This window comes from Triplophysa dalaica, chromosome 25 (assembly GCF_015846415.1).
Source record: "Triplophysa dalaica isolate WHDGS20190420 chromosome 25, ASM1584641v1, whole genome shotgun sequence".
Classification (NCBI taxonomy): domain Eukaryota; kingdom Metazoa; phylum Chordata; class Actinopteri; order Cypriniformes; family Nemacheilidae; genus Triplophysa; species Triplophysa dalaica.
In genome coordinates this window covers 5,952,253-5,964,909 of record NC_079566.1, presented here as the reverse complement: position 1 = coordinate 5,964,909, position 12,657 = coordinate 5,952,253, and the positions used below count along the sequence as shown (strand labels likewise).

The 12,657-nt window shown below is 35.8% G+C and overlaps 3 protein-coding genes across 3 annotated transcripts; 2 read left to right on the top strand and 1 right to left on the bottom strand.

Annotated features, from left to right (window-relative positions):
• Positions 1-5,839: 5,839 nt before the first annotated feature.
• Positions 5,840-7,547, top strand: grna.1 (granulin a, tandem duplicate 1). The gene is made up of 5 exons (XM_056741582.1): positions 5,840-5,995; positions 6,094-6,282; positions 6,362-6,499; positions 7,161-7,290; positions 7,415-7,547. The coding sequence occupies exons 1-5, from the start codon at positions 5,909-5,911 to the stop codon at positions 7,426-7,428; spliced, it is 558 nt and encodes a 185-aa protein (XP_056597560.1). The 5' UTR covers positions 5,840-5,908; the 3' UTR covers positions 7,429-7,547.
• A 237-nt stretch (positions 7,548-7,784) lies between these two features.
• On the top strand, positions 7,785-10,102 carry clxn (calaxin). Its single transcript, XM_056741400.1, has 6 exons — positions 7,785-7,897; positions 8,457-8,612; positions 9,370-9,474; positions 9,549-9,700; positions 9,783-9,887; positions 9,976-10,102. Exons 1-6 carry the CDS (start codon positions 7,831-7,833, stop codon positions 10,027-10,029), a joined length of 639 nt encoding a protein of 212 aa, XP_056597378.1. The 5' UTR covers positions 7,785-7,830; the 3' UTR covers positions 10,030-10,102.
• On the bottom strand, positions 10,026-12,139 carry rbm48 (RNA binding motif protein 48). Its single transcript, XM_056741399.1, has 6 exons — positions 12,006-12,139; positions 11,545-11,771; positions 11,197-11,387; positions 10,965-11,110; positions 10,268-10,806; positions 10,026-10,163 (listed from the first exon to the last, which is right to left on the bottom strand). Exons 2-6 carry the CDS (start codon positions 11,668-11,670, stop codon positions 10,092-10,094), a joined length of 1,074 nt encoding a protein of 357 aa, XP_056597377.1. The 5' UTR covers positions 11,671-11,771; positions 12,006-12,139; the 3' UTR covers positions 10,026-10,091.
• Positions 12,140-12,657: the final 518 nt, after the last annotated feature.

Sequence of the window (12,657 nt, the reverse complement as noted above, 5' to 3'; positions counted from 1 at the left end):
ATCGAGCACAGAAATACTACGTAATATGCCCAACTTGTTTTTTGACAAATTGATCGTGTTAAGCACGAGAAGACAGCACGTTTAACGTTGTAAAGAAGTCAGAATGCATGACACAACATTGCAGGGACGCTTTAAATACTGTGCATAATCATCAAATGTCTGGAAATACAACGCAATCGTTTCTCAAAATGTAATTATTAGTCTAAATGCAAACATAAATGTTGTAGAGACCTTCTGTGGCTTTAATATAGCTAGCCACATGTGATTTTGTTAAAGAGATGAAGGATGGGATCGGGGGTTTACATATTTTTTGTTATTTTTCTACGGCATCGGATAGCGGTTTGACCTGGAAACGGTATCCATAAGGGTGCTTGACCTCATGCTTAAGGGGCGGATTGAATGACAGGCTGATTGTTGTACGAAAAAACATGCACGAGATGCTTTGCATTGACTATTTATGGGTAAAAATGGGCGTGCACGGGGCGGGATATGAGGCTGATTCAGGGAAGCACACTTGCAGGTGATCTGTGATTTATGAAGGGAAAATTGCCTGCAGGTGTGCAGCACATGCTTTCAGCATTCTGGCATACGTTCACTTTTAGGAAGTGTTTTCACAGTTTCTTGAAGATAAGTTATGGTTAGAAGTCGAAGCCGGCACAACTATGCAAACATGGCTGAAGTTTTCTCAAACATGATTTTTACAATCAAAACACGTTGTTGGTGTTTATTGGATGAGTTTAAATTAACATTAAGAATTAAGACAGTAGAACCTCTTCAGACAAATGGTGTAATGCTGTGTGTGATTTCACAAAAGTTTTTTCAATAGCTGTTGATTTTATAAATTCAAGTTATAATCTATATCTTTGGACATATAAGTGTAAATGTGATTTATGTTTGAGCCAGCTCTTTCACATCCGCCGATCTATGCTGACTGTTCAAGGTTAATAAACTGTATTCTTCTTCACGGGTTGAAAGAGGAACGGTAAGAATTTTTTTTCTACGATCTGACTGGTGTTCCTCTATATGATAATTTTTATAACTTATATAATGAACAATTTGAGGAAATGTACATTTCTCACTTCTGTGCTCACACTTCTTGCTTTCTCACCTCATTGACGGCTCAGTGGTTAGAGCTGGCGCTGTCAATGCAAAGGTCATGGGTTTGATCCCGGGGGATTGCACATAGTCAGAAATGTATAGTGCAGTGCAATGTAAGTCACTTCTGTCTGCTCCCTTGTGTTCTCAGCTGGTTTCCCTGTGTGTTTTAACCCTTTGGACTCCCTTTCATTGGACCTTTATTTTCTCAATGGACTGCACCCCATCACCCATCCTTTATTTCTCCTGCACCGGACACACATTACCTGGACCCTATATATATATGTTTGACTTTTCCCATTGTAATTGGTGAAGTCTTATATGTCGATTATTGTTGCGTATTTTTGTTAACTTTGTATACCTGCTTTATAAGGAATACTTGCCTGTGTCTGGAATTACCTGTTTTTGAGACAAGTTGGAATTTCAATAGGGTTACTTCTGTTTTTGAAAATTGTCCTCTAAGAAATGTTTAACTGTATCTGGAATTACTGGTTTTTGAATACTTATGTGACTTGCCTGTTTTTGCTTGTTCCATACTCTTACTTTTGACCTTTTCCCTGGAATTTCATGGTGAGTTTGTCTATTTGAACCCTTCCAACGTAACCGCATTGACCAGGGTCTGTTTTAAACCCGGGTCCCCATGAGCCAATACCTCATATGTGTCTGGAGCGCTTACCTCTGAGCCACATAATCTAATCTAGTTTCTAAAATAATTATAATATTGTATGGGAATGTTTTGTCCGGTTAGTGAATTAAGAATAAATAAAAAATGAAGAATCAATGAATAACTTTTGAATATCATTCCATATTTAAATATTTCAATTGTGCATTGCAGATACAGTAGTGATGTCTTTCCTTGTCTTTACTCACTTTTAACATCCAGAGGGTTCCAGTGCTGGTATTGTTCATAGCAGTGCTGGTAGCTGCAGATGAGGCGATGAATGATCTCTCTCTGCCCGAGAAAATCTTCCCATTGTGCACTGCGACGCTTCCATAGTGTGTCCTGATAACACAACCTGCTGTCGGGATTCTTTTGAGCAGTTGAGCTGCTGTCCTGTCCCTATGGTAAGTAGATGACAGGAAAATGTGTAGACACTGAACGGTCTGTTTAATGGTTCAAACCTTGTAGTTTGATTATAACACTAGGATAGGCTCCAATTTGTTAACAAATGTAGTTAACTAATATTGAGAGATAGAACCTTATTTAAAACCATTTCCTGTTATTTTTCTTCACACTCATTAAGGGTCAGTGCTGCAGGGATGGACCGCACTGCTGTCGTCATGGATATCACTGGGATTCGACATCAAGCCGTTGTGAAAGGGGTTGGTTGAAACTGCCATCTTTTGCCCAGCTGCCCTCCATACCAACCTGCGGTGTGTGGAGTATTCAAATCTATGAGATCAATGTTTAATACAAATTAAATCATTATACCTTTGTAGAAATACATTTTCATATGAAAACCACAGAGAGTACCACATTAGCAAAGTTCTTATCTTTTGTTCTATATAAAACACTGATATTTACTGAGATCAGAATAACACTTTAAGTATTTCTGTTTTCAGGTTGTGCTTGTAGATCAAGCACTTGAATGGCAGAATCAGGCAGAGATTGTACAGTGTGATGCAAATGTCTACTGATCAGCTGAGAAGTTTGGCTGCTAGACCCCTGATAGCCAGTGGGGGTGCTGCAGCGGGAAGCCTACCATTTTCCTGTACTTCTAATGCAATCTTAAGTAATTTAAACAATTTTATAATCATATATAAGCTCTAAAATGGTGAAATTAGTAGTTATCATATACTGTGTGTCAAAAGTTTGATTGATTTTGTGGCCCTTGTCAAAGTTTCTGTCAAACAGAGACTTTTGTGACCTGTCAACCCTGATGACGGTTATATTTTATGACCGTTGTTGGGGTCTCCTCGGACCCCAACCCTTCCTTCAGTGGGTCTAAATACCTACACCCCCCTCATCAATCGAAAAAGGTGTGTTTTCATCTTGTTTGCTTTTACTATATGCTATTTGTGAAAGCTGTTTTATAATAGGCCTAGATGAGCTGATATAGATGTTGTATGTGGATTTTTCTTCTAAGAGTGTTGTTTCCTTGCTTTGTGGGTTTTATCATGCAAATAAGTGAATTAAGACTTGAGGTTTGGAATCTTCTCAAAGTGTGACTGTCTCCCTACTATCCCATGCAAGTCATTTGACCAGTCAATCAAAGTAAGCAGGGCTTTTTATGATCTGTCAGTCTTGTTTGACAGTGTAAATTTTGTTGTTATAGGCCTCTCCCTGCAAGGAGTTTTGTTATCCTTCTGGCATGACACTCTGATGTTCTCACATGACAGTTTGAAACCTGACGGTTGTGTTTTTTTAATTTGAAAGAGAAAATGGTTATGTGTTGTTTCATCTAGGAGTTAGATGGTTTCAGGTTTAATATTTTTATCTGATAAATGATTAAAGTTTTTGGGTCACTTTTTTATCATTGTGTCATAAACTATATATTTTTGATTCAATGACATGCCCTGAGATGTTCTTCCTGGTCATGGAGGAATGGGGGATTGTGACGCCTCTAAGGGGTGCGTTTGTGACAAATGAACCAAAAAAAAAGTTTGGGCTTCCATCCTGACTGATTTTCTGGATATGTCTGTGTGTCTACGATCCGGTGTGACTGAAAATCTTTCATGTTTGTGACTCTTGACATTTTTGGCATAAAATAATCAAACATGTATTACATCTGGTTTAGGGTTAAACTTTTAAAACCAGGAATAACCAAAAAAAACTAGTCAATATCTTCATCTTCAATTGGCATAGTTCTACACTGTTTTATTGAATAAATGTTAAGTTTCAGATGATATCTTAAGATCTTCAAGAAGGATGGTGCTATCCCTATGGTTTTTACCATGGGATAAAATACAATTGTTTAGCGCTCCTTTCAAAATTCAAGATCTATTACTGTAATCTTAAAAAAATGTAGAATAGTCCAATAACTTCTTGGCATCATGTTGAGTAAAGACTGAGTCACAACAGTGGGGTTTTAAATGTAGCCTTTGTTAATAGAGTCGTAGGATGTGTTTAGGGTAACAGGTAGAAGAATTTTTGGGGTACTCAAACACCCCATACATCCACTTTTCACAGCTTAACTCATGACTGGATCAGACTGAGACTATAGTAGTTTCTTTTCATTTCACCCCTCTTCATCGCAATTATTTCATGTTGTACATCTGATAGCAAAGAAGTCTTAACAGATAGTGTTTCCATTTCACATTGTTTTAAGGGCTAAATAAGGCAATTGAACAACTCAAAACAACGGACAGGTCAAAACGTAAGAATTAGCTTTTTATACAAAGTCAAATAACAATTTAAGGCTATGTGAACAATTAAACAAAAAATCACAAAGAAATAAACATGCAAGTGATTATAACTAAGAAGTGGTAAAGTAAGAAAATAACGCTGAAAAACGAATGAAAACATTATGAAAAAGTTCAAATGAGAAACTTTTCATTATAAAATGAATACAAATCCGTAGCCTTACCATGTCTGTTTTATCACTTTCTGTAGATTATGTCAGACTATGAAAAAGCTGTCATACATTTACCGGCTAGCAGTTGAAATGCAGAACAACGGATTCATTCGTTAAATTTGGTAAAACATGTAATGAAGCTAACAAATGTCAAAAATTCATAATTGAGTGGCATTAGGGTGTGGGAACATTAAGCAAATGGCTTCTGATGAACCTTAATTTAGAAGTCATTGTAATGCAAACGTCCTATTCAGTAATGTAAAAAATAGGAAATTTAAATCTTGTTAATAAAAACAATATTGTTATAATCATGCTAGAGATCCTAGTACAGGATTATTTATGTTTATATATTAGCTTTAAACTTGATGATAAAGGGTGATGTCAAACACTAAAAATCCAAAGAAAGAAAAAGAAAGAAAGAAAGAAAGACTACTCAATTTTAAATTCAGATGCTTCTACACATAATATGAAATGTAATTTGGGGTAAAAAGCAACAGGTATTTAAAACAAATTACAATGAGTGTTTATTCTGCCTCTTTCCTTGTCCTGTAAAACTTAAGTAAAAATCTTAGTTTATATTATTTGTCGGTTAATAAAATTCCACAATTGCATTAAAAAGTGAAGTGAAAGTTTCACTTGTTAGTTTAGTGTTGAAATTTGTTGCATAAAATGTATTTCACAAGTTGTTTCATAATTGAGTGGGATTTTTGTAACATTAAGCAAATGGCTTTTGATGAACCTTAATTTAGAAGTCATTGTAATGCAAACGTCCTCTTCAGTAATTTAAAAAATAAGGAATTTCAATCTTGTTAATAAAAACAATATTGTTATAATCATGCTAGAGATCCTAGTACAGGATTATTTATGTTTATAAATTGTATGTTGATGTTTTACTGTAAGCGTTGGGAATATGACTTAGGCTTTAGCTGCCTATAGTTGTGTAGAAAACAATGTTTACTATAAATACTATTCATTATTAAACTGAGCACCCTCAAGTGTGTCTTGTATATACCATTACTGACATTACTGAAGTAACAGGCACCCTTTACAGTAAGTGTGTATGTTTTTGGTTCTAGTATTAATAACTTGCTGTGCATAAAAAGTCTACATAATGGAACTGTGTGTGTTTGTGTTGTTTTCAGTTGGTTACACTAATCCAACTTGTTTCAAAACCATGTGACTGCATTGTTTGCCCCAGAATTTAAACTTAAACACACTTCCACAAGTTGAGAAACGCGTAAAGCATTGGTTAAAATGTAACCAGACTTGATGTATTTTAAGAGGGAGGGGCCACATACATGAACAAAAGTCAAGGCAGAATTAGGAGCAGCGCAGACAGCAGAAAACCCTTACCCACAGAAGAAGAGACTAACCTAAACAGCAAGGTAAACTACTACACAGTTGTATAGTATGAATGTAGAATTATGTTCTTTTAATATTAATCATGTTTAACATTTGACTAAGTACCTGTTTAAACCTTCAGATGGTTCCAGTGTTGATGTTCTTCATGGCTGCGCTGGTAGCTGCAGATGAGACATTAACTGAGATCTCAGCTCCAGCGGAGTCTGTCTCTCCCTCTGTGGTGCACTGTGACACTTACACATACTGTCCCGATGGAACAACATGCTGTCGTAGTCCTTACGGCCAGTGGTTCTGCTGTCCATTCTCTATGGTAAATAGATCAGAATCAATTAATCTGTTTATTATGGTCTTTGTTTATGTTTATAATTAAGTTTTTGATTCTTCTCTAGGGTCAGTGCTGCAGAGATGGAATTCATTGCTGTCAACATGGCTATCATTGCGATTCTACATCAACCCGTTGTTTGAGAGGGTGGATGGATCTGCCATCTTCCGTCCAGGCGGCTTCCAAAGCGAACCAGAAAACTGAGGTGCTCCCTATTAGTACTCAAATGTGTAAACACTTAGCAGTCTTTTTTAAGATTTTTTAAGATTTCTGCTCTTTTTATTGAAAGAAATCCATCACACTTTACACTGTAAAAATGTAGTTTTTTTAATATGAAGACATTTTTGGTAAATGTTTTACCTGTATTTATTACCATCCATTTTTCTATCTGTAATTTTTTTAAAGTGTTGGATGACTTGTGTAACATAGAGTCACTTCAAACACTGTCACATGTCATCATCACACAGTTTAGCAATGTAAAGTGTGAGAGGTTAGGGCGGGCCGATGTGAACATTGTACCAACACAAATAAATATAGTCATCTGACTTGACGATGATTAATAAAAGGAACTAGACGGATATCTGCCAAGTACAAATAAAAGCTCTGTTTAAAGAAACTATTTATTATATTCATTTATTAGCAAATTAACGTTTAAATTTAATTTAAAACTTCAAACTTTAATTTAAATTTTTAAACAAAAAACAATGTATCTCCCAAATTGTACAAAATTAAAAATAATCTGAATCAAATGACGACACAGATTATATTAATATTATTATAACCAGTATACTATAAACAATACTTCATGAATAAATCAGGGATATAAGGCTTCAGAGCAAAACTTCTAAAATCGTTTTCTTTTTCAGTTTGTGCTCCTGGATAAGGATCTTGAAAGGCAGAATCAGGCTGAGATTGTACAGTGTGATGGAAATGTCTACTGCTCAGCTGAGAAGTTCTGCTGCAAGACCCGAGATGGCCAGTGGGGGTGCTGCAGAGGTAACCAACTATTTAACTATTTCAGACCAAATCAGATAAAGATTAATTTACAGATATCAATCCAAGTAGATGTATTTTAATTATAATTGTCCATTTTGTTCATTTTACATTCTCTGTTTTATAGGACCATTCCTGTAAGGACAGTAAACAACCCGTGACCATATTCACCTGTTACCACAGATTACCCCAATAGACGTGATATAATGTGATGAACACAAAAATTATAAACCAAATTGTCAATAAATAAATAAACTTTTGTCTTTTGTCTTGTGTATTTACTATTTTGACTAGCATCTATTTATTACTCATCTGTGTATCCATTCCTATGTGCATCTAAATAGCAACTCTGTGATTTTATGCAAACCAATTATCGATTTACTATGAAATAACGCATTTAATAAAATGTTGTTTACCTCCGTGAACGTGTTTTTCTCCCATCCGTGTTTATTCTACAAAATACGCCCCTCATAACACATAGCTCCGCCCCATCACCCGTTTCTATAGCAACATCAAACGGACAGGTTTTTGAAAAGGAAGAAAATGTCTGCGATGAACAGAAAATTAATTCAAAACCTTGCCGAAACCTTGTGCAAACAAGTCAAACACTGTAAGTAGGCACAATCTCTAACCTTTCTTTATTTTTGTTTATTGCTAGTTCATATTTTAGTAAATAAGTTTGACCGCCGCTATTAGTTCACAGCGTCCGTAAGTAGAAACTCTTTATACCATTGGGATGCGTTTCTGAGGGTTAAAAGTGAACACGTGACCCTGGATCACAAACCAGTCTTAAGTAGCATGGGAACACAAGACAAAAATACATTGTATGGGTAAAAATCAATAGGATATTAAGTAAAGATCATGTTCGATGAAGATATTATGTAAATGTCCGACCTTAAATTTATTACAACTTTATTTTTGTGAGTGGATGGCCTACCTGAGTGCTCCTGATGAACAACTTCAAAAAGCAACTTTCTCAATATTTTCATTCTTTTGCACTCTCAGATTCCTGTTTTCTAACAACTCATACATCAATAGAAAGCTTTATCCAGCTTCAGATACAGTAAAAATCTCAATTTCACATAATTGGCCCATATGACTGGTTTTGTTGTCCAGGGTCACAGATGCAGTTTTATTGTTGCAGTCGTTTAATGTTGATCATGTTGTAGTCAACACAGTGGAGGTGGAGTGTCTGATAAGACTGTTTAATGCTCTGCTGGGAGAACAGACAGAGAGAAAAGCGGGACATGGATTGGACCGGCTCAACTTCCGACATATACTGCACAACACATTTGACATGACCGACGATATGATGATGGACAGAGGTACATTTTTCTGTCATGAGTCTATCACAGTCTAAAACAAGTCATTAAAAACTTAAAAACATGAAGTACTGCTGCGTTAAAGCGGCCCTAACACACAGGGTTTCTGCCAATCTCATATTAATCTTGAGTACCTATAGAGTAGTATTGCATTCTTCGTATCTTCGAAGATACGAGGAATGCAATACTTCGAAGATACGAGGGGGGGGAGGGGTAGGCTGAACTAAAGCACATTGTCAACAAACACAGACACCAGTTTCACTCACCGCATGCGGTTCATGTCTGAACCATATATCAGTTTCAAACGATCTCCAAATCCAGCGTTATATCCACCGTTTATATAACATTCATCAGCCATTGCAGCTTATTTCACAGTTGTTTACAAATAGCTTAGCTCACAAGACAATATGAACGAACATGTTATTGACTTTTTTTACTCATTTATATTGATTTTACAAAATGAACACCAACTCAAAAGTTTACAGTTATTCCTGTTAGGTGCTGTTGTTTAGATGATTACATTGACTTCTTATAAAAATATCTGTTCTTGTTACTTTATTACTATTGGGAGAATAAATTCAGTTACTGAAATAGCTTATTCAGGGCAGTACTAAATATAAAACAAAATGGAAATATTTATTTTTCTATCACTTATTATAGGAACATAGAAGCTTTTTTAAGGGGTATGTAAACCCCAACTGTTTATATAAGATAACGTATCAATCTACGATATTAAGTTGTTAACCACTGGTGCTTTCAGTCTTCCGTGCATTTGACAAGGACAATGATAGCTATATAAGTGTCAAAGAATGGGTAGAAGGTCTGTCTCTCTTTCTACGTGGGACACTGGATGAAAAAATAAAATGTAAGTATTTAAAAGTAAAGCAATAATTGTGGGTATGGACATGACATCACATACAGTTTCACGTATAATCTCAGACTGTTTTGATGTATACGACCTGAACGGTGATGGATACATCTCACGTGAAGAAATGTTTCACATGCTGAAAGACAGTCTTATCAGACAACCCACTGAGGAGGATCCAGATGAGGGGGTTAAGGATCTTGTGGACATCGCATTGAAAAAAATGGTATTCATGTTTGCAATATTATTGACAGTTTTTAATACAAAACATTTCTCCATTAAATATACATGCCACTGTTGTTATTCAGGACCATGACCATGATGGTAAAGTTTCTTATGCTGATTTCAAGTCGACGGTCAGAGAGGAAAACCTTTTACTAGAAGCTTTTGGCAACTGCCTTCCACATCTAAAGGTAAAAATCACAAGCAAATTTATGTGGAGATAAAATTTTGCACCAATTTAATGGACAAAATCTAAACTGTTACTGTATTTTTTGGCAGCGTATACAGTCATTTGAGCAACAAGCATTCCAAGAACCACAAGAACTTCACTGAATTATCCAAAAATGGCACTTTGAATTTTTTGTGGCAAAATTGAAATAAATTATGGGATTGTCTCAAATTCTTCTACGAGGCTTTGAAGTGGTGCTCTTTCCTTGTGCAGGTTTGATCTCTGGTACACATGTAACCTAAAAGAAAAAAGATAAAGAAACTATTTTTATGTACTACACTAAAAAGTAATAATTTACTATTGTGCAGTTAAATATTTACAATAAACATAAAAGAAACAAACCTTTGTAATTGTTTGTCGGATCAAATTGGCGGTTATATTCAATGACTCATCCTCCATGTCCAATTTGGCCATTCCTGGTAGTTTCGGACCAATCATGGGTCCATTTTTGTCCATTTCTTTTGAAAAGAGTAATTCCTCCACGGATTTTCTTTTCCTGCTTTCTAAATGTGCAATCCGTGGCACAAATCTAGCAGAAGTTGACGGGTGCTTCAAATCTTTGTCTTTATTACTTGAGGATGTACAGGATGTAAAATGCTTAGAAGTATCTGGCACTGGAGGAACGTAATGGTACAGTGACCCCATCTTGTCCTCTGTAGGTAATGTCATTTCCGTTCTCTGAAACCGTAACGATTGTTGAAAACTGTGACGGCTATGAGGAAGATCGTTCTTGGGTGGTGAAGGTAAATAGGAAAAGTCCAAATTTACATTCTCCTCTCTGATATCTTTTAAGTCTTTCTGAACATCAGGAGTTGCAGCTGTAGGCGTTTCTGTTTTTGGAATCTCTCTGCTTTCATCCTGTTGCTGTACATGATGATTTGCTGTGAATACATAAATATAGCCATTCTTTGTCTTAGGTTATAATAAAAAAGATGCTTAAAAGACTGAATCTGTCAAAATGTAATAGTCTAAACCAATGAGCTTGACATCTTATAACATAGACTAATAAAGCAATTCTATAAACCCACAACAACCGTACCTGCTTTCTGGTTTACTCTGTTAATATATCTCCTCCTATCCTGCAACTTCTGCCTCGTTTCTTCCACAGTTTCATACTCGGGTGCATAACAAACATGCAGTTGTCCTCCAAAGAAGCTCTTTTCATCAGTGTGACGCTTAGCTACTCTGCAAATATAACACATCACAGATGAAAACCACATGAGCTGACACATCTCTGCTATGGATTATAGAAAGATTTTGTCCATCCTTACCTGGCACTCGTAAACTTTTGGAATTTAAATAAGTAGACTTCAGTGAACTGTTCTGCCGGATATTCATCCAGCACCCTGTATTCCTCGATCACACCGTAGAGAGCAAAGAGTTGCACGAGCTCTGTCATCACCCCGATAGCGGGCACGCCTTGAACCAACAGGAACCGAGACTCTAAGTTAATGGTGTATACCTGAAATCAGAGATGTAGATGAATAAACACTAATAAGACTTGATCGGTGTGCCTTAAATCTAGTCGACTGACTGCAGTTGTGGGGGGAAAGCGCACTGTTTGGTAAGATAAGTGAATCTTTACCGAAAGCTACAATTGTTTAATAGAAGAAACTCACCTTAACGGCTTTGAGGCGTCTCCCTTCTCTGTACTTTGGACGCGTTTGAGCAACATCTTGTTGTTCATGGTGTTTCAATATTTTTGGAGTGTCCCAAACAGAGGGCTTAGCAACGGAGATGTCCATTTGAGCTGTGACGTCAGCGACTGCCGACTGAAAACACGGTTTTGAGGTTTTCAAAATAAAAGTCTCTGTTTTAAAATGAGGTTGCGGAGATGTTCGTGACCCTGCACATACATACAAAAACAAGAACAAAACATATTATAATACAGTTAAAAGTAAAACATAAAAATGTAAATGAATGAAGAGACAATTCCAATAAATACATACCATACACAAAACATATCTCATCATTTTTAAAAAGGTAAATATATTGATTTAAAATGCATGTTGTTAAAGGGAAAGTTCACCCGAAAATACAAGTTCTGTCATCATTTACTAGTTAATCCAAACCTGTTTACCTTTCTTTGTTTGGACGAACGCTTGTAACCGAACGGTTACTTTGACTACTATAGTAGGAAAAAACAGTCCTACTATGGTAGTCAATGGCGGCTAAGAACTGTTTGGTTAGAAGGATTCTTTCTCTCTGTGATCATCAGAACTCGAGGGTGAGTAAATTATGACAGAATTTGTATTTTTGGGTGAACTATCCCTTTAACCCTTATTCGGTCTCTGTTTGGGGTGTACACTTATGTACTTTGAGTACCCATGTCTCTATGTGTATTATTACACATTCATCTTTTTTTAACAAATGTAATTTTCTTTTTTTATTAATGTTTTAACTTTAATTATGTCCAAGATTTTTAATATTTTTATAAATGTATATACATAAATAAATAAATAAATAAATGTTTAAATAGGTTTTGTAGAAAACAGTTTTATGTAAAATTCCCTTTATTAAAGACCCACATTTCTAACTTTTTAATTCATGAGGATAACGTGGATAACTTGACATGTAAGATTTTGCCCGTCTTTTGCAAAATGCCATTTTTAAATCTTATTTTTTCACTTTTACTAGCAGATGGCGGATGAGCTCCACTACTTCCTATGTGCTATTAGACCAAGTGAAAGACAGAACGTTTTTTCAGTTGGATTCATATTATAGATTAGATT

Bases quoted from the DNA above. Each gene is read 5' to 3' on its own strand.
- grna.1 (XM_056741582.1), top strand. From the start codon at position 5,909: ATGAACAAAAGTCAAGGCAGAATTAGGAGCAGCGCAGACAGCAGAAAA. The intron at 6,283-6,361 runs GTAAATAGATCA...ATTCTTCTCTAG, and splicing joins TCTGCTGTCCATTCTCTATG to GGTCAGTGCTGCAGAGATGG. The intron at 6,500-7,160 runs GTGCTCCCTATT...TTTCTTTTTCAG, and splicing joins AAGCGAACCAGAAAACTGAG to TTTGTGCTCCTGGATAAGGA.
- clxn (XM_056741400.1), top strand. From the start codon at position 7,831: ATGTCTGCGATGAACAGAAAATTAATTCAAAACCTTGCCGAAACCTTG. The intron at 9,701-9,782 runs GTATTCATGTTT...GTTGTTATTCAG, and splicing joins ACATCGCATTGAAAAAAATG to GACCATGACCATGATGGTAA. The intron at 9,888-9,975 runs GTAAAAATCACA...ATTTTTTGGCAG, and splicing joins ACTGCCTTCCACATCTAAAG to CGTATACAGTCATTTGAGCA.
- rbm48 (XM_056741399.1), bottom strand. From the start codon at position 11,670: ATGGACATCTCCGTTGCTAAGCCCTCTGTTTGGGACACTCCAAAAATA. The intron at 11,388-11,544 runs GTGAGTTTCTTC...CTCTGATTTCAG, and splicing joins GACGCCTCAAAGCCGTTAAG to GTATACACCATTAACTTAGA. The intron at 11,111-11,196 runs GTAAGGATGGAC...TTATATTTGCAG, and splicing joins CAAAAGTTTACGAGTGCCAG to AGTAGCTAAGCGTCACACTG.